A 20,083-nucleotide genomic window follows, 5' to 3' on the forward strand; every position below is an offset into this window, starting at 1 on the left:
TCACAAGATGCTCAATTTAAATCTATAATTTTCTGCTGGTAGTGATCAGCATTAATGTTTTCACTAGGTTTTAGCAGCTCATAATAGATGACATCTTTCTGATCTCACCAAACATGCATGATCCTACCAAACCCAGACCACTGTCCAAAGCAATTTGGTCTTGCAGTGGATGTCGATGGTTTGCCTGGATTCAGCCATGGTTTACAACGAGTGTCATCATCCAACGTTGATTGAAATTAAGCTTAAAGAGAAGCTCAGGCAGGCAGGTACTAGAGATGTTAAAATAGCACAAAATTCTCATAACAATACAGTGAAAAATATGTTAGTATGTCACAAGATTCACATAAAAGCACAGTGAAAAACAATGTTAGTATATTGCATCAGGATATCAGGGGATTAAAAAACAAAGCAGCCTTCCATTTATTTAATTACCTTAAAACTGTGCTCCTCAACTATCAAAAACATGCACATCCCTGACTTCCTTTCGGCAGCAAAATATGAACCCTTATATGTAAGAGATGGGATGCAGGGGCATATATTGACACAGTTATATTTCTATCTTCTTCAAGTAACGACAGCACATGGGAACGGACTATAGTGCTCCCTTGCAGCACTGGCAGGAACCAACCAGCGCACTGTCCTAACACTAGATCTCAAGCACGTAACACACAAGGCAGCAGCCGTGATATTTAAAGATAATACTGAGAGGTGCACAAAAAACCAGCCCCTACGCTGAAAGGAATATGAATGAAGAAAATGAATATACATCATCGCTTTCTTACATTTTTATTGTACAGTTTCATTATTAACTATAGAATTAACAGTTTAAGTAACAGATTTACTTTTATTAGTTTCATAAGCATATTTTAGAAAGGAATTTAAAGTCTGTGTTCGATATGTTCTTCGCCAACATCCAAGCAAATTTGTGCACGTCTAAGTATGTTGCGAAATACACTTTTCATTACTCTTTGAGGAATGTTCGAAATTTCTTCACATATGTTGTTTTTTAATGTGTCAAGTGTTCTCAAATTATTGCAGTAGGCTCTAGCCTTTAGAAATCCCCGGAGGTAAAAGTCACATGGCGACAAGTCAGGAGAGGGGGGTGGCCACAACCCCTTACTAATGGTCCTCTCTTCTGTAAAATCAGACAAATCTGAGGTATGAGAAGTTGCCCTATCATGTCGGAAATATGCACAACATTTTTCAGTTGGAGTTAACAGAGCCAAAAATTAATTGTAGAGTTGCAAGTAAATATGCATGTTGACAGTTTCATCGAAGAACAATGGCCCGATAATTCTGTTACCAGATACAGCACATCATACACCAATTTTTAAATCGTGAATGGCTTTTGCAGTATGCCATGGGGATTCTCTGTATCCCAGTGTCATGTGAATTAACATAACCTGACAGATGAAACCCAGCTTCACCCCTCGTAAATAGATGGAACAGATCGAGATTTTCCCCCAGCGACATTTTCCGGCAACAATTACAGTAATGTGTATGCTTACCATTGTCCGCTTCTTTTATTTGCTGAACAACACTCACACAGTAAGATTTCATTTTTAAGCCACGAAGGATGCGTTGACATGACTTGCGAGATATTCCTCATTGCTGTAGGCAAAGATAACTACGAAAGTCATTGAAACACTGCGACAAGACGACAGCACCACTCGGCTGTTAACCCGAGAAGAATTCATCACAAGCATTCATTCTGTCACCATTCCTTTCTATATAAGTCATAGATTTCTTAATGAACAAAACTATGAAAAAATCCAACACGGGCATACGTCTGAACGAGCAAACTAGTCTTAAGCCAGTATTACAAGACACACCTAACATATACAAATCTGCACCAGCACCCCAAGCGACAAGTGTGGCACTGTCGACTGGTTCACTTCGACCGACTGTGTGATATACCTACCGTGTAGGTCTACCCTAGTGCCCCAAGAGAACATATTCGGAACTACAGTCTTGTTTACGTTGTCGAGTATGCAAATTTATCGTTTCTTAGAACTGATACTACTCATTAAATCTTCTGAGAGATCTAGGTTCATATTTATTAAGCGGCGCTAGAATGAAATTATGTTATGCTTATACAGAATTGTACACTAAACCATTCTGTTGGTGATGGAAGAAAATTATTATTATTATTAACTATGTTTACTTTCGCTTTTGTTTCACAGTGTTTTAGACATGGACGACGGTATTATTTAAGCTGCATTTGCAGTGACAGTAGCTTCTTCAGTAGTTAGGACAGAACGATGACGTAATGTCAGGGGCTGGCTTTGGGTTTGGCCTTGGCTGCAAAGAAGGGCTGAAGGCAGGGAGGGTCATACACTCCCTGTTAAGGAAAGAGTTGAGGCCCGAAAATCCTCTGGAATTCAGGAATTTAGCCAGGATGGATGTGTCCTGATTTGACAAACTATTGTCCGTGCTACACGATGGGATTTGTGTGCGTGACACTGATGAGGGAAGCTATTTCACCTAGTCGGAGGTAAGAATCAGACCATTTAACTTGTGTTTTATGGTTTGACCATCACATATCACTGACAACCTCCATTATGCCCTACTATGTTTCGGGTTGATTGTCACACTTCGATTCCTGGCAACTAGGGAATCATTAAGAGCCTAGCTTTCAGTCATAGAGTTTCACAGCCAAGCATTTCAATAAATTATTGTGCAGGTGTTTGCTAAAATTTGCATCAGACTGAAAGATAAATACTTGAAGGTAAACTACTGTTATCTTACGAGTGTGGAATACCTTTACGTGGTGCTAAGAAGCTAATTTTGTTTAAATTGTTAACAGGCTCCAAGAACACAAACATAAGGGAATTAAATTTGGAAAAAAAATTTAAAACTTTTGGCAGTTTCCAAGCTGTATTGGTAAGCCACAAAATTGAGCTATGTACCATTGAAAACCTGGCATTCCCGAAGTGAATATAAATGTATAAAAAAGAAATTTTATCTTAAATATTCTTCACCAGTAGGACTTTTCAGCAGTTTACTGCAATTGGCAATATAAATGTGTCCATTATTAAATATTTGTACAAATTATCTCTTCAGATGCAATGGACAGGAAGCATGTTGGGTTTGTCCCTCCACAATCTGATGACTTGACATATTACAACTAAAAAAAGTTTCACAGCCTTGTTTTGCTGGCTGTTGTAGATGCTAGGTATAGATAGGTTCACCCTTGTTGGCAATGGTTGCAATGGCAGGGTAAGTGTTTTTTTTTTTGGGGGTGGGGGGGGGAGGAGATCTATGCCAACAGTCACATCAGTTCTGCGTGAAAACTGGCTAAAGATACCCTAGGAAAAAATACTTCCATGCAGCAACATAAAAAGTGCTACATGCTATACTGACAGAGGACTCTCTCTCTCTCTCTCTCTCTCTCTCTCTCTCTCTCTCCCTCTCTCTCTCCGCCCCTCTCTCCCCCCCCCCACACACACACACAAACACAAACACACACACACACACACACACACAACATACTACATGGTGTGTGGCAACTTTCCTTTCATAATATTGTTACATTCCATCCTGGATTTCCCATTGTTTGTTCGCTACACAACTATTCAATTGATGATGCAGATAGCACTTATCTGGCAAGTACTGATGTCGAAGACACAGATCTGTATACCATAGGGCAGGGTTTCCCAACATGTGGTCCGCAGACCCCTTAGGGCTCCGCTGGCTCTTCCTAGGGAGTCCGCGGCCACCTTTCACCGAATCGTGTAAAATAATGAGTAAAATTATTAAATAAAAATGTGAAAATCAAATTTATCACTATTTTTTTCGTGTGAAAACGAGTACTTTAACTTCAGGTCGTATTCCCAAGCAGCCTTTGCGGTTCCTAAGTGAGAATGCATACACAGTTTAATGCCGGAGAATGTGGCTTCTCTGATTGACGGTTTCGCAGCAATTCGGAGGTCATTTGTGCCCCGGCTCACGGCGCTAGATGCGCTGAAAGCTTTTACGCATGCGCGGAGCGAGCTTTGTCGACCAATCACAGCGCTCAATGGCACGTATGCGGCCCCAGGCATCGTTAAATGTTAAACTTGCTTTGTCAGTGCACTACCTATTTCACAAGTCGATTTTTGACCAGTTTATTACTTCTAACATGGATCCCTCGCTGAAAGCGGGATCAGTGAAGAAGGGTGCGGTTTCTCCATCACCTTCACAACAAGGGAAGTTTCCAGTTGAAATGAAGGAGGAGGGAGGACGACCAAAGGAAGAACACTCACAAGAAGCTCCAAAGACTATTAATACTTCAGGGAGGGGGGTCATTGGGAAAGTGGCACTAGCATTAAGAAGCTTTCAGTTCCCATGGGTTTCGCTCTGAAATTTAAAGTTACTGTGCTCGACTGACTAGAGGTCCGCCATGGATTTTCAACTGTAGAAAGGGTCCGCCAACTGAAAAGGTTGGGAAGCCCTGCCATAGGGAATGGGTTTTGGCGGTGTGACAAATCTCTCACAAGCTTACCACAACAGGACAGAAACAGGACATCATTACATGCCACAGAAGTGAGTGAGAATCCTGTGAATATTTCAATCCTGTAGGGTATGTACCCCGGCAGTGGGAAGCTATAACGAAAACAATTTTTAATTTTCAATCTTTTATTTAAAAATTAACAATCAGTAACTTTCTGAATTGCACCCATGATGGCATTCATGATAACATTCACTTTGCCTCTGCATTTAATTTTCTATTTTTAGTTGTTATCAGCTCAGCTGCAACATATTCGCCCAACTTGTCATCCTCATTGCTCCCATTCATTGCTGTTTGTTTGTCTCGCAGCATTGACAATGTGCTGCTTACCAGGACATCTTTGGCCTGCTTCTTAGAATTGGCACAGTGCTCCACTTTGGATAATTCTGGTGAGCACTGAGGGGTAGATGGAGAACTGTTCTCAACTGCACACCCCACTGTAAATGTCTTGTGAGCACTAGAAAAAAAAGCAATTTATGAAATACTGCACTGTAAACATGATAAAATAATAACATTACAATTAAAATTGATTGTGCCAAATACAGTAGACTGTATAAAATTATTGGTGTAAATAACATGTATGAAACCTGAATGTTGGAACCACTGGCTTGCTGCAATAAATTTGTACAGTAATATGGAAAGGTCAGTGTTGAAACTCTTTTATTTTCTACAAAGAAAAACACTAAAGAAGTCTGTGATGATATAAATGAACATTACGGTGAGGCAGTGAATTAAAAAACAAAAATTCTGACACATGAGACGTTGTATCTACTCAACTGCAGTAGGTGGCAAAGCCTGTAACTTTTCTAATAAATTTAGCCACAGATGGAAGGTTATTCCTGACATGTTTCAGATAGAGTAAGGTGATCCCCATTTCCGAAGTGCAGCAAGAAAGATCCAGGAAATTACCGAACAACAACTATTACACCTGTCTCATCTAAAATAATAGAACGTGCAATTAAAAACAGTAGTAAATTGTAAAGAAAAAATGCCATACTCTGATGCCTAGCACGGATTTAGCACAGGTAGATCCAGCAGTACAGCAACAGCTGAATTTATACTGTATTCAACTAAGGCACTAGATGGACAAAAGGAAGTTTGTGGTATGTTTCTAGACTATTCAAAAACCTTTGATTGTGTATGTATTTACATTAAGTCACCACGCTGCACTGTTAAACAGTAATATCCATAACTATAACAAAATTTTAAAAAAACATACTGAAGGAAATCGGGTCAACTTAACTGACGAAGAGCCAGTAAAAGCAAAATGCCTTCTATGCGACTGTTTGCCATACTACATAAAGGTAACAGAAATCATGTCCACTTTCACATTAAAAAATAATCTAAAATGTCACTTATTTAAAATTTTACGTACAGCGTACCTTGAAGCAAAAAATTAATGTTATGTTTCATATGTAACTTTGCAAATATGTAAAAAAAACTTTCAGAAAACATAAAGTGATTTAAATCTTTGGTAATTATGTACATATTTCAGAGGCTATTTTCGAAGATGTAAGCACATAGTTAAGTATTTTTTAAATTTCTAATGTCAAATATCACCATGACAGGACTTTAAAAAATGGCAATTTTGAGAGAAAATCGAAGCAGAAGATGACGCCATAGCAATCAGGAATAACAAGACAAGGGAACTGTTTCATGTAACTGGATTAAGTCCAAAAATTAAATAAATTTTGTGAATGCAACACAGTGAAAGACGTACGAAAGTAATAATGTTAAAAGAATGAAAAGAAGACCTCGATGTATTAGACTAAGAAGAGATGCAACGAGTATAATTGAACTAAGAAGATATGTTGTGGGGAATATCCAGCTCACACACGCATCGCAGGAACGCAGATGCGGAGACAACATCAGACATCACCGGCACCAGTTGCTGCTAACCGGCGCTGATTCTACATCCGCACACCGATGCAGACACGAAAACCAGCAACCGATGCCACCGGCAGCAGTTATTTTTCACCGGTGCCGATTCCACACCTGCTCATTGATGGAGCCTAAACTCTACACCGTAGAGCGAAAAATAATAATTGTTCGAGTACAAAGTCGAAGAAACTGCATTAGTGTAGTTACAATGCTTAGAGTTAATTCGTTAAATGATCACCTGATCAAAAACTAAGACAAATATGGATACACAGAGAATTGGAGAAACTTCAGAACCAGCCATAGCAATGAAAGTGAGTGAGGAGGTGCCAGACTGGTCTGAATTAGTGAATTAGATTAAAACTAAGTGATAAAATTGATGACCAAAGTGCAGATTCAGCAGCTTCAAGAAACAAACTAATGGCTCAAAATACTTCTTTAAGAAAGGAACTAAAAACTTTAAATGCTCGAAGTCTTAATTTAGACTCGGTAAATACTCAAATGATAAAATAGATGACCAGGGTGCTTCTTTGACAAATGAAATATGTGCAACTTCCAGTGAAAAACTTGGTGCACAGAGTGCTAATGTAAGTAGAGAAATAGACACAGTGATGAAATCACTAAATTCTAAATTGGATGCTCGAGGTGAGATTTTGAATAAAAACCTAGACTTAATAAAATCAATGGATTCTAAATTAAAGGATCAGTATGACATGACAAATATAGATTTGTTGAACATCAAAGTAGACACTCAAAGCAAAGAATCTAGTAACTGATGTGGAGACATGGTTGGTTTGGAAACTGAATTTGATGCCAAACGTAATAATGTAGAATCGAAACCTATTGAAAACTTAGAATCTTTAAAAGACGTGTACAATAATGAATACAATAATTTAACACAAGGTTTAAGTACTTCAAAAGAGAGTCTAGATTAGTCTTAGGAATTAATTTCTATTATTGAATTGCAAATTACAGGTGTCAGTACACGAGTAAATAATGTAGGATGGAATTTCAAAGAGAATGCATCCAGCTTTGTTATTACAAGTGTATGTAGCTTGGAGGAACCATTTAAGAAATAATAGATCGAGGAGTTGTCACGAGAGTAACCTCTGGAAACATTTCAACTATTGCTTCTTCCGAAATTAATAATACCAGCAAGGTTATAGCTGACTTGTGGAAAGGATTCAAATTTATCCAGGATAGAGTAGAAAATGGAATAACTTCACCTGATGTTGTGTTACCTAGTAAAGTGGTGATTGTTTTGCCGTGGGGAGACTTCCACACAAAATTCAGCGAGAATTACTGGTTTGCACTTGCTCCAGTGAGGTTAATATCAGATACATGGAATCCGGGCAGAGTCACATTTATCCCGCAGGGACGTTAACGTTCTGTGTTAACGGGCGGAGTGACAACTGTCGGATCCCGAGTTGTTTTCGGTGTTTCTTCCAGAATAGTTTTCCTGCACTGAATTCCCTTCAAATCTTACATGATTCTGTAGTCTATTACTGAATTACTAAACTATCCTGTAATTTTAGTGTTTAGAAAATTGGATATAAACATAATGTAAAGACTGGCATAAGAGAACCATGGAAGAAACAGTGACCTCTAGGCATGAAACGAACCGAGTAGAATATTATATTTATGAATAATGTAATATAATGTGACGGACAGAACAACTATTTTATCATAGTGTATAATTTTCTATTTTGCACAGAATATTTTACACCTTTTATGAGGTATGATATAGACGGGAGCGTTTGTATAGATTTTGAAAGGGGCTGGGTAGTGTAGGTAAAAGCACGATTTACACTAACAGATATATCATGAATGACACAATACTCACATCACACCTTTCAAACAACCCTCGCAAACAAGTGTGTGTGATTATTTGACACTGCTATTTCCACAGGGTTGCTAAGATTTTCTTCGGGGACCTTAAAGGTTACGGTGGTAATGTCTGTTCCATAGGAACCTCCTCCAGCTTGTCACTCAAGCACCGGCGAGGTAGGGGGTCCTGGGGAAGGGTTGTGGGAAGGGTTTCCTGTCTTTGGGGCTGTCTTCTTTCTCTTTTTCAATCTTAGCAACCAAATCTATTTTTTTTTCCTTTCTTACTTCTCATTTGAGGACGTGTCTATTTCTCCCTCTTTCCATATGCATCTACTTCCATCGCAGAAGTCCTTCCTGGTTTCCAATAACCTACAAATTACTTCAAATAAGTAGACCGAGAATCAGGCCCCACACACACACACACACACACACACACACACACACACACACACGAAGATACACAAGCAATGAAAATACTGACTAGAAACCTGTCAAAAGGTGAGAACCATCAAGTGATGGAGAGGGAAGGTTTGTGTACAGCAGGAAATATGCACACATTGTTGTTTATTGTGACGGTTCTACATCGCACGTATATATAGGAAAATATACAGGGTGGTGTATCTGAAGTTTCGGATGAGATTGTCCCAAAAACTATACATCAGGTAAAAATAGTGGGTAAGAAAAGTTCGTAAGCTCAAAGGGGGACATCAAATGATGCTACACGTGAGCTCCAACTCCCATCCCTTTGGGTGGGGTGGAGAACAACTTCCAAATCTTAAATGGGAACACCCATTTTTTATTGCAGATTCGGATTCTCCATAAAAGAGTAATCAAGTTTTGTCTGAAACATTTTTTAAACCATAGACAGATGGTGCTGAAATCAAGAAAGAAGTAAAATTGTGGAAGAACTCTGATTTATTTAGAATTATGCGAGAAAGACGCATCAAATCGATAAAAAATGTGCACCAGTTCTTTCGTTACGCCAAATTAAGCTGCTGTTGTACAAAATGTACTGTATCCTACTTTTAGTATTACCCAGGAACAATGACATGGACTTTGTAGAATGATGTTCCCATGGGGTGCTTCATTAGTGAGTCCCCTTGCCTCTCACAATTTGGGGTGCTTAAATAATGAAATTATCCACGAAGAAATTGTTCAAAATCATCCCCATTTGCTTCAATGCATGAAGTCAATCGTCTGCATAAGTTGTCCACAGTTTTGAGCAGCACATTCCATGTATGGCTGCACACACAATGCGTTGCTCCATATCGTTTTGCGTTGTGGGCTGTCTTTCATTAACAGTATTTTTTAAATAGCCTCACAAGGAAAAAATCAGGAGATGTTAGGTCTGGTGAATGTGGAGGCCACTGAATTGGCCCGCCGCATCCTATCCACCGACCGGGGTACCGACTACTCGTTTCAGAATCCAGTTGAACACTGGCGAGAATGTTAGGGTACGGGCGTAATTTTCATTGTAATCACGATAACGAGGTGGACGGTGCATGTATCCATTTCGAGCTCGTCGAGTGCAATTTAGAATAATATTTTCCCTTGGATGTCACCTGTTTGGGAAACGATACACATCCACTTTTTTTTACCAGATAATTTTACTCGATAATTTTGGAGATAATCTCATCTGAAACTTTCGATGGACCACCCTGGATATATACATATAACTAGAAGGATTCCACGTCAAGTAGATAGGGAGGCATGAGCAAGGAAAGAGCATAAACCTGAGAGGAATCGATTCTGGTAATTATTAAGGAATGTCGAGTCGGAATATATATAGACGTAGTATCTGTTAAGGGTAAAGAAGTCTAAAGTAGAGGACAACTCCAGGGATGAAGTGAATTATCAAGAAGTGAGAGTGAAGTGTAAAATAGATTTTTATTTTTTTCCAGATTTTTAAGTACTTCACATGCTGGACACTCTAGAGGCAAGACGGGTTCATAAATTATGTGGTTGTTAAACCAACTTTATTTCAGATGTATTTTATCTAGTCTAATGCGAGACGAATCGGTTGACTTGTATACATTCGAATATTGATGTGAGAAATGGTGAATATGTTATTTGTGGAAGTTGAAATTACCAAGACTGAACTAAAAGTATTCATTGAGCACTAAATTATTTCCAAAGTAGAGAGAGTAGAGAGAGTAGAGAGAGAGAGAGAGAGAGAGAGAGAGAGAGAGAGAGAGACAGTCTTATAAATTCCTGTTAACCAGCAGTATTCTTCAAAGAAGAAGGTTTTGGAGATCAACGGAGCCGGCAATCCATAGAAGAAGATCGGCTGTACACATCAATTAAGTCAATTTATGACAGATAGGTGTGAATTTTTGCAGTCCAACTTCACATTGCTTTTGATTGTCTTAGGCATTAGAGTACGTTACAAACAAATAAATTGCTCAGCAGTTCCTATTAAAGATCATTGACATTACCTCTTCTGAAACTGATACACGAGCATCTCTGCAAACTACTACATACAGTGATGTATCAGATTTTTCAAAAAGTCTAGTGGATGCTTCTGCACAATAGACCACAAAAAATGCTCTCAGTCCACCGGTCTGCCGTACATGTATTTGGGGTATTTTAAGTTAATTTCATTTATTACTACCAGTGTGCTTGCATCAAAGTTTCCACTACTGTGCATTTGACATGTGAATGTTTTCACTCACAGAAATGACATGGGGAGCACACACAAAGTGGAAGCATAGTATTTGAAAGCACTAGCACATATCGCACAAATCAACAATTTCTGCACTAAGTGGACGTGTCCAAACCCTGTGAAGTATATTTTTAGTATCGGAAATTAACCGTTGATATCAATGTAGATTCCTACAACAGGATAACCTATCTTACATAATGCAGAAAATGTGCGATGACAGAGTGACAAAAATTAGTACGCACAACAGAGACTGGGATATTTTTCAGCAGTTTTCTAGGCACTATGTGGCCTTTCAAATACGCCAACAGGTCGAACCACCACACGCTTAGTTTATGGGCGGTCCCGCCTGAGCTACTCTGCATTTTTCCCCCCATCTTTTTGAGTTCAGCTGAATAATGCAAACGTAAGGAGGCTAAGCGTGCTTTACATTCCTCATTCATTACACCAGACAACTGTTCTCACTTTTTCTCCTATTCTGGCGAAGCTTTCCTTCCTGGCGTGCTGAAATAATAAAGCTACAGAACCAAAGGCATGTGCTACTTTCACTAATTTATGTGATATATATATATATCTATCAAAAGTAAAATTATAGGCACATTAACTTGTATAAACCCAGAATGAATCATTTGTAGATCTGTAGATTGCCTTATTGTGGTACAAAATATGCTAGGTCATAGCGACACCTTTCGTTGCTGTATTCTTCAATCATCACTTGAAAGCTCTTTTTATTCCATTTCATTGCTACAATAAGAAGCTATCATTAGATATAGAGATTTCTTTCAATGGGGATACAAAAAAGATATTTCATTTGTTTCGTTAATGTATTTATAAGCTACTTCTTAGTGGAAAAAATACCCAGCATACTATGTGGAATCGACGAATCGATCCGTGTGTTTTGTCTGCTGCGGAAAACTATAACTAGTAGACAGCTCGCTCGCAAGGCTGCGTTCTGTGCACGCGGAGTCACCGCCTCTACTGCACACACAAGGACACACGACAGAATAGAACAGATGCCACCTGTGTGGTTTTTTGTTATGGTTTTAGGGCGCAAAACTGCTACGGTCATTAGCACCCGGTCTGTGACTTAGGAAAAGCTAAAAAAAAACGAAACTGGAAACCAGTAGCAATGGGAGCAAAACTCAAAAAAGTGTGGAAACCAAAAAACAGAAGGAAAGCTTAAAAAACCACTATAGAAGGGGGGTTGTTTGTCCCCAAAAGGAGCTTCAAATGACTGATGTCATCTCACTGGCACTAATGAACTCGAGAACACGATCGGCTGATCGCGTGTCATCTGCTAAAATGGAAGATATATCAGGCGACAGCTGTAGACGGGCGCGTAACGGAGTAAAATAGGGGCACTCAAGTAAAAGGTGTCTCACCGTCCACAGTTGAGAGCAGTGGGGACAGAGTGGGGGAGAATCGCCGTTTAAAAGATGTCGATGGCTAAAAAGACAGAGCCCTATCCGGAGTCTAGTTAAAATTACCTCCTCCCGATGCCGAGTTCGGGAGGAAGAGGTCCAAGCACAGGGAAGAGCTTCCACGTCCCACAATTTATTACTGGGAAGTGTCGACCAATGTGCGTGCCATAAAAGAGCAACATGACGACATAAAACATTCCATAGATCGGCGAAGGAATCATGCGAATTGCTAGCCGAAGAAGAGAGACTGCAGCCCTGGCCACTATATCGGCCGCCTTATTTCCACAGATACCAACAAGTCTTGGGATCCATAGGAATGCCACAGAGGTCCTGAATCTGGTGGACCAGAGGGTGGACAGGGTACAGAGCTTGGAGACTGAGGAGAGAGCTGAGAGAGTCTGAGCAGATAACATTCTGTACCCGCTGATGGCAATAGATGTACTGGACAGCCTGGAGAACAGCGTAAAGCTCCGCAGTATAAACTGAACACTGGTCGGGAAGCCAAAATCGATTTGGGGTGTCGCCAACAATATAGGCGCTCCCAATACCAAGTGCCACCTGTGTTAACAGAACTGCTCCTACTTCAACCTGGCAGATGAACAGTCTGCTAAAATGATAGAACCATAGCTTTGCCTGTTTTGCTGCTAGATGGCAGGTCAACCACACTTCACTTTTACACCTACGGTGTGTCGTGTTATACAGATTTAAGAACCTGGATTTTGCTGACTACATTTTTCTGTTGACAGAAACACAACACAGCTTTCAACTAATAGTTACCGAGCTGGGTGGAGCAGCCATTTCTTTAGGACTGTAAAGAAATAGTGATGAAACAAAAACAATATGCATAAGTGGAAATGTACCTACTCAACTTATACTGCAACAGAAGGTACAGCAAGGTGTTGACCAATTCCCATATCTCAGCAGTTTTATCTGTAAATAATGGGAAAGCCATATGCACATAAACAGATGGCACTATCATTGCACACGCAAGGTATACAATGGCAGTACAACAGGGAGCTGTCATGTGCACTCAGGTGATTCACGTAAAAAGATTTCCAACACGACTATCATCACACGGCAGGAATTAACGGACTGTGGATGCGAAATGCTAGTCTGAGATGGACACGTGAAACATTCCCTTTTGGAAATTATCTGACAATTCAATTTTCCGAGATCCACAGTGTCAAGAATACCGAATTTCACGCATTACCTCTCACTACAGACAACGCAGTGGCTGATGGCCTCCATTTAACGACCGAGAGCAGTGGTGCTGTGTGGAGTTGCCAGTGCTAAGAAACAAGCAACACTGTGTCAAATAATCACAGAAATCAGTGGGACTTACGACAAACCCGCCTGTTAGGAAAGTGCAGTGAAATCTGGTTGGGTTGTTTTTGGGGAAGGAGACCAGACAGCAAGGTCATCAGTCTCATCGGATTAGGGAAAGACGGGGAAGGAAGTCGGCCGCGCCCTTTGAAAGGAACCATCCCGGCATTTGCCTGGAGCGATTTAGGGAAATCACGGAAAACCTAAATCAGGATGGCCGGATGCGGGATTGAACGGTCGTCCTCCCGGATACGAGTCCAGTGTTTAACCACTGCACCACCTCGCTCGGTCCTGAAATCTGGTATTAACTGCTACAGCAACAGACAAACGATGCGAGTGCCTTTGCTAACAGCACAACATCGTCTGCAGCACCTCTCCTGAGCTTGTGACTAAAGGTCGGATCCTAGGTGACTGGAAAATTGTGTACTGGTGAGATGAACCCCAATTTCAGATGGTAGGAGCTGACGGAAGGGTTCAAGTGCGGTTTTACTTCAATACTTGGAGACCACCTGCAGCCATTCCTGGACTTCATTTTCCCAAACAACGATGGAGTGACAATTCGCCATGTGAATGGGTCACAACTGTTTGTGATTGGTTTGAAGAACATTCTGAACAATTCAAGTGAATGATTTGATTACCAAGATTACCCAACACGAATCTCATTGAACATTCACGTGACAGTTCTCCACAAAATCCCACACTAACACAAAGCCCTGCACTGGCAATACTTTCATGAACACTGACAGCTATAGAGGCAGCTTGGCTCATTACTACTGTGGGATGCTGCTAACGATTTTTCAAGTCTGTGCCACGTCAAATTGCTGCACTATGTTGGGCAAAATCAGGCTCGAGAAGATATTACGAAGAATTCTGTGACTTGTTACTTCAGTGTAGTGGAGATGTAGATGTAGATGCAGGCATCACTAGCTGAATTGGGAAGGGCTTCTGCAGTCTTCCACGCAATCTGATCCACACAGGAATTAAGACTCTAGAAGTACTCATACTAAGCTCCAGGTGCACTCCTGTCTCTCGTCCTAGTGACGGCCAGGCACTGGTGCGGAACCTAGGAAATGTCAACAAAATTGACACACGATTTAAGTGTTTCTCACTGATGACACTCGGGGTAAATTTTTGGTATTAGCTATAGTGACCAAGTTTCAAATGGTTGTCTGCACAGCCCAAACAATACCATTGCTGAAAGAAGAATGACACTTGTGGGCCACGTTCTATGCCTGAAGGACGGAAGAAGCCCCAAAGTGTCAGTGGTGTGGAAACTAACAGATGGATGCAGAAACAGGGAAAACTTTGTATCACCTGGAAACTTCCCAATTTGGGAAGCAGCTGTAAAGCTGGCAGTTGATCAAGTTTGCTGCAGGAAACCTGTTGCCCAAAATGCTGCTGGGCACCTGTAAAGTAAACACATATTTGAAGTTGTTTTATACGTGGCAGTCTGATTTATTAAAGCAGGGGTTGTGAACCTTTTTTACCTACCATCCACTTTTGCATCACTGCAATGTTTTCCTAGCTGCGGGAATTTCCCACAACGTGCTGCATAAAATGTGTGGGAGACTGCGCTCCCCACTCGCACAATGCGAACATAGCAGACCATTTGCCTATCGTCCGGCAAAACAGTGCCACTGTGGGTCACGCTTGCACGCCTCAGGAAGGGTATGTCTCACACACTGCAGCAATTTGCTTGAGGGCGCTTGTAGTGGGAAAGTCAACTGAGCAGCTGGAGAATACCAGATGACAGCTGCAATATTTTTTTCACATGTACAGGCAGTAAGACTGCGTAATTCTTCTGATCTAATTATTCACCTGAAATGTCAGCTGACTGATTCTCTGTCTCAAACAATGAGCAACTTATCAAATTCGTGTCCAAACGGCATATTTTGTGGAACACAGCTGACACTGGGATGAGAAACTATATGCAACAATGAGTTAATTTGGGGAGAAATCTGAAGAAAACTGAATGAAACATGTAAGAAGAAATGTCTTTGAATATGTCCAATATAAAACATCAGTAAATTCACGTGTACTGAGCTTTAACCACCATTATAATGAGTTGGATGTTGTTACTGTGATTAGTACCGTGACTGACTTAAAATTCAGCCCACCGAAGTAATCAGTGAATCTGTTGCTCACGGTGAATCCCTTAGCTTTGACATAACTGTCAACCAGGGCATTGATTTCCGGTACGTTTGAGTGATAAGGCAGAGGGAACTGGTACTCTTCTCCATCGCCTCACAACTGTTTTGTTACTAAAATGTTATTTGATCCTTCACAACACATGGAGATTTGTGAGACTGCTTTGCACTTTCTGAATAATCTTCCTAATAACACACAGTCTCCTTCCCTTTAGACTGCACGCTCCACTGCACCTTTTGCCTTCGCTGCCCCCACTACCTACTGTTGCGCCGCAGTCCACTGTGCCTTTAATACCAAAATGTTCATTGCAGCACGCTTTAACTCGCATGGCGTCAATGAACTACAAAATACTACTCTCATCTAAAGAAAACTGTAGCACCCACAAACTTCCAAAAAACTATTAAAATGTTTTCAAACCTTTCTGAAAATTTTTCTTTCTTTGATCTCCCACAAAAAAATGTAGAGTGAAAAAGTTTGTCAAATAATACATTTCAGATGCTGGTTTGCTAGAAATTCCAAGTCACACATTTTAATTTAGTACTTCACTGTTACTAACTATTGGCCAGAACGTTTTCACCCATTAACATATGATACTGAAGCCAGTTATAAAATTGTGTTGTACAACACCTAGTTTGGGAGGTATGGCGTGATATATATTAATTATTCAAAAACAGTCTTAATCGCATTTATTATTATTATTATTATTATTATACAGCCAACCGGTTTCAACCCGTCGTAGGGGTCATTATCATCTGGACGTTTACACTGTGAAATTATAGATATTTGTCAGAAAGACTCCATTATACTACAGCTAGAATTACGTAAATTTAAGGTATGTTACCCATTGGTCGACTGTTGGTGGTGTCACTCCTGTCTACATAACAGCAGGAAACTATGCGAGACTCACCCTTCGTATGGGCTTAAATAGCATGCTGGTATCATGTGAATAGACAGCAACACCCCCCAGTGGCGATCAACGTTATTTAATACAGTTTATTATATGTAATTACTAGTCACCTTGGTTTAACGTAAATTTAAGTTACAGTAAATAACAGAAGGCGAAACCATTTCATTTAAAAAGAGTTACAATTATAGTGTTAATTATGAAATAACAACAAATGTTCCGTAGTCAACACGTAAAAGTATATTACATTATGTGCCATAATACAAAGTAAAACAATTTGTGGCACACAAAAACTGATGTCGTCTTGTATTACAATATATCTATTTGTACATTTACATAGAAAACATTTGAGTCAATTTACTAAAACAGCTAATATGGAAGGACTACAGAGCCCTCTACTCCCTGTGGAGAGGACGCCGTTGCCACAGACTATAAAGCGTATATCAGGCACCCTCTAGTCCGTGTAGCGAGGATGCCGTCGTCATGGTAGCAGCTTGTGTGTTCGTATGGTGTTGTTGATGTGGGATTAATAATACTAATTGCTGCTTCATCTCTACAACCATGCTGTCCAAAAATCGTGAAAAATATTGATTAGCATGAAAAGTAGCACAAAATTTTTATTGTGTTAATGAAAGACGTAAGAAGGTACTTCTCATATCACTGTCATGTACAGTTGCTGAATTATAAAATACACAACTTTCAACTTTTTATGTTTGTACATGCACTGCCCCACACCTACAAAAACATTTCACAAAGTGTCCCGCGGCCCACTTCGGACGGCAAAAGACAAGAGCATTCCACAGGCGATAAATTTTCCTACATCTAGGAAAATGCAGCTTTAGTATTAAAATTTTCTGACCATCCACCATTCCACGGTAATGATGATTTCTAAAGTGGGGAAGTAACTCAACGTTATAAAATTGATAAAGCAGAGTTGCATCAAGTGCAAGTATAGAATAATACTTACTAACCCAATATTTTTTTCAAAGTTCTGTGAAACCCTAATGTAAATATTTTAACCTCCACCTGTCTATTGCCTGCTATGAAGGTTCGGACGCCCACTAGTGGGTGCTAGGGACCAAGTTGACCATCAGTGCTGATTAATAATGTTTTCTCACAATCAGTGTGAAGTGCCGTGTATGTAACAGAAACCCCTGACACGCAGAAAAACATGCATGAAGGTATACCTAGTTAAAACTTGTTGATTGGTTGCCATTTACTGTCCACCCACTGGCTGCGTAAACTCAACACAGAGAAATGATGTCAACATATTAGTTTCACAAAACAAGTGAAGTGCATGGATGTTACTTTGCAAGTTTCAGCTGAGGATAGGAGCACTATGCAAACAGGCTGTTCCACAAGTAGCCTGAAAACAGCTCAGCAGTGAGTATTTCATCAGCAATATCTAAATTCTTTGATATTACCTGCACGACATAATGAAAACACTACTCTCACTCACATAAAAATTAATGGTTTTCTTTTTTTTTTACAATTTACATATGGGAAAATTAACTATGCTACAAAGTGACACACTTGTTGTGGGGGATGTGGGAAAGACCACAAATTCTGGCACAGGAAGCAAGAAATTATACATCAAAATAACAAGCTTTCTATGAACAATGGAGCCCACTACAAATACAAGCTGTTTTAGCAGAAGTTCATAAGAAAAAAAGATTTTTTTTTCGAAATAACTTCTTGGACATAGCACATGCTGATGCTTTTTACATTGTTACTGAAAAAGACAGCCCACTGTTGATTAACCAACAACTGAAAGGATACCTGAAGTTCACCCATGGAACTGAGCAACAGTTATTTCAGAATAGCAGGATCGAGAGTGTACTGAATAATGAAATTCAACAGTTAAGTAAGTTATGTATTTTCACACAAATAAAATTTACATGATCAGATAACTAAATTTTGTTTCCTCATTCACACAAATCAATGCGTACACCCTTAATAGGACGGATAATGCCTAGTTGGAATTCCATTTCTCTCCACGTACTATTCAAGATCTCCATGTTGACATGTTCAAGTGGATTGCAAATGTGTGCCTTCAATTCCTGTAGGTCTCTAGCCCTGGTTCAATATACCGCATCCTTCACAAAACCCCAGGAAAAAATTAGTGGTGTAAGGTCAGGGGATCATGGTGCACTTGAAGTTGGGCCATCTCGTCCAATCCACCTACCTGGAAACCTTTTATATAGAAATTAAAGTGCATTTAGGGGCCAGTGAAGTGGTGCCCTGTCTTACTGGAATATGACACCAGGCTGCAGGTGTTCCAATTGTGGCACAGTAAACTCTTGTAGCATGTCCATGTTAACACCACTGTTGATGGCAGTGATGGGAAAGAATGAATCAGTGATGCAACTGGGGATCAGTCTACATCTAACATTGACCTTACAACTGTCTCTTTCCATTTCATGTCTAACATGAGGATGTGGCAAATCCGACATAAAAACGTTATGACAATTCAGTTTGCTGGATACGTGAAATGTTGCAATATCGGAGAAAGAAATCTTTTCCAAAAATTCAATGGTTGCATTAATCCTGCATAGAATACCCACTCCAAATTGTTCGCATCTAGGTTTGTCCATAGGCTATAATGCCTGAAGCAGCTGCATGTAGGGATAGAGCCATTACCTCTTATGCAAGACATTGTGCCATGTCGATCTTCTCATTTCCAACTCCCTGGCTGCAGTACATACAGATTTTATAGAACTCTTTGTAAACGCCTGCCGTACCCTGTCCACTTTGGCGTCAAACTGATGGGTGACCAGCCCTTTTTAGGGATAACACTACCTGTTTCCATAAATGATGTATTCCAAGTCCGAAAGGATCATTGCACTTCGGTATCTGATATCGTCTGTATATACCAGGCCACACACACTGAGCTTTATACACTGGTATCCACATTTTAGCAGGTTTTCAGGTTCCATTTCGCATCAAAATTGTATGACCTGGAAGGTAAAATAAATTTTATGAGTAATCTTATCATTTGCTAGAAACCATTCGTTAATATCTTGTATAGTTTCGAAGTTACTAAAGTCGTAAGTTGTGAAGATATACATGTATACTGCAAAACAAAAACATTAAAAATTGCTATTCATCCAGTGCTGTTACTTTCAGGCATTAGGATACAACACACTATTTCATGAAAGTAATAATCACTCTTAACAACTTTCATTATGATACTGTAATTCAACTAAGGTACAGAAGTAAGTAAAGAAACAGCTCACAGGCCACTATCTACCCTTTGTTCCATCTGCAAAATTCTGGAGGTTAAAGATCAAAAGTTATTGGGCTGAGTATTTTTTACAATGTAAACAGAGCATACACTTACTTCGAGAAAAATTGGAATTGAAGTAGGTTACCAATTGACGATATCGACAAGTGAAGAAAGTAAAGAAAAGGATGAATGTGAACCTTTTCCAGTT

At 39.8% G+C, this 20,083-nt stretch overlaps 1 protein-coding gene across 1 annotated transcript; it reads right to left on the bottom strand.

The window, feature by feature from the left end:
- Nucleotides 1-4,599: 4,599 nt before the first annotated feature.
- LOC124587771 lies at nt 4,600-19,613 on the bottom strand. The gene is made up of 2 exons (XM_047131453.1): nt 19,449-19,613; nt 4,600-4,946 (listed from the first exon to the last, which is right to left on the bottom strand). Exons 1-2 carry the CDS (start codon nt 19,583-19,585, stop codon nt 4,682-4,684), a joined length of 402 nt encoding a protein of 133 aa, XP_046987409.1. The 5' UTR covers nt 19,586-19,613; the 3' UTR covers nt 4,600-4,681.
- Between the last annotated feature and the right edge of the window lie 470 nt (nt 19,614-20,083).

Source organism: Schistocerca americana, unplaced genomic scaffold (assembly GCF_021461395.2).
Source record: "Schistocerca americana isolate TAMUIC-IGC-003095 unplaced genomic scaffold, iqSchAmer2.1 HiC_scaffold_62, whole genome shotgun sequence".
NCBI classification, from domain to species: domain Eukaryota; kingdom Metazoa; phylum Arthropoda; class Insecta; order Orthoptera; family Acrididae; genus Schistocerca; species Schistocerca americana.

Excerpts from the sequence above, each read along its gene's own strand:
- LOC124587771 (XM_047131453.1), bottom strand. The coding sequence starts at position 19,585 with ATGGAACCTGAAAACCTGCTAAAATGTGGATACCAGTGTATAAAGCTC. Across the intron at positions 4,947-19,448 it reads TACATCATTTATGGAAACAG|TGCTCACAAGACATTTACAG; the intron begins GTAGTGTTATCC and ends TTTTTTTTCTAG.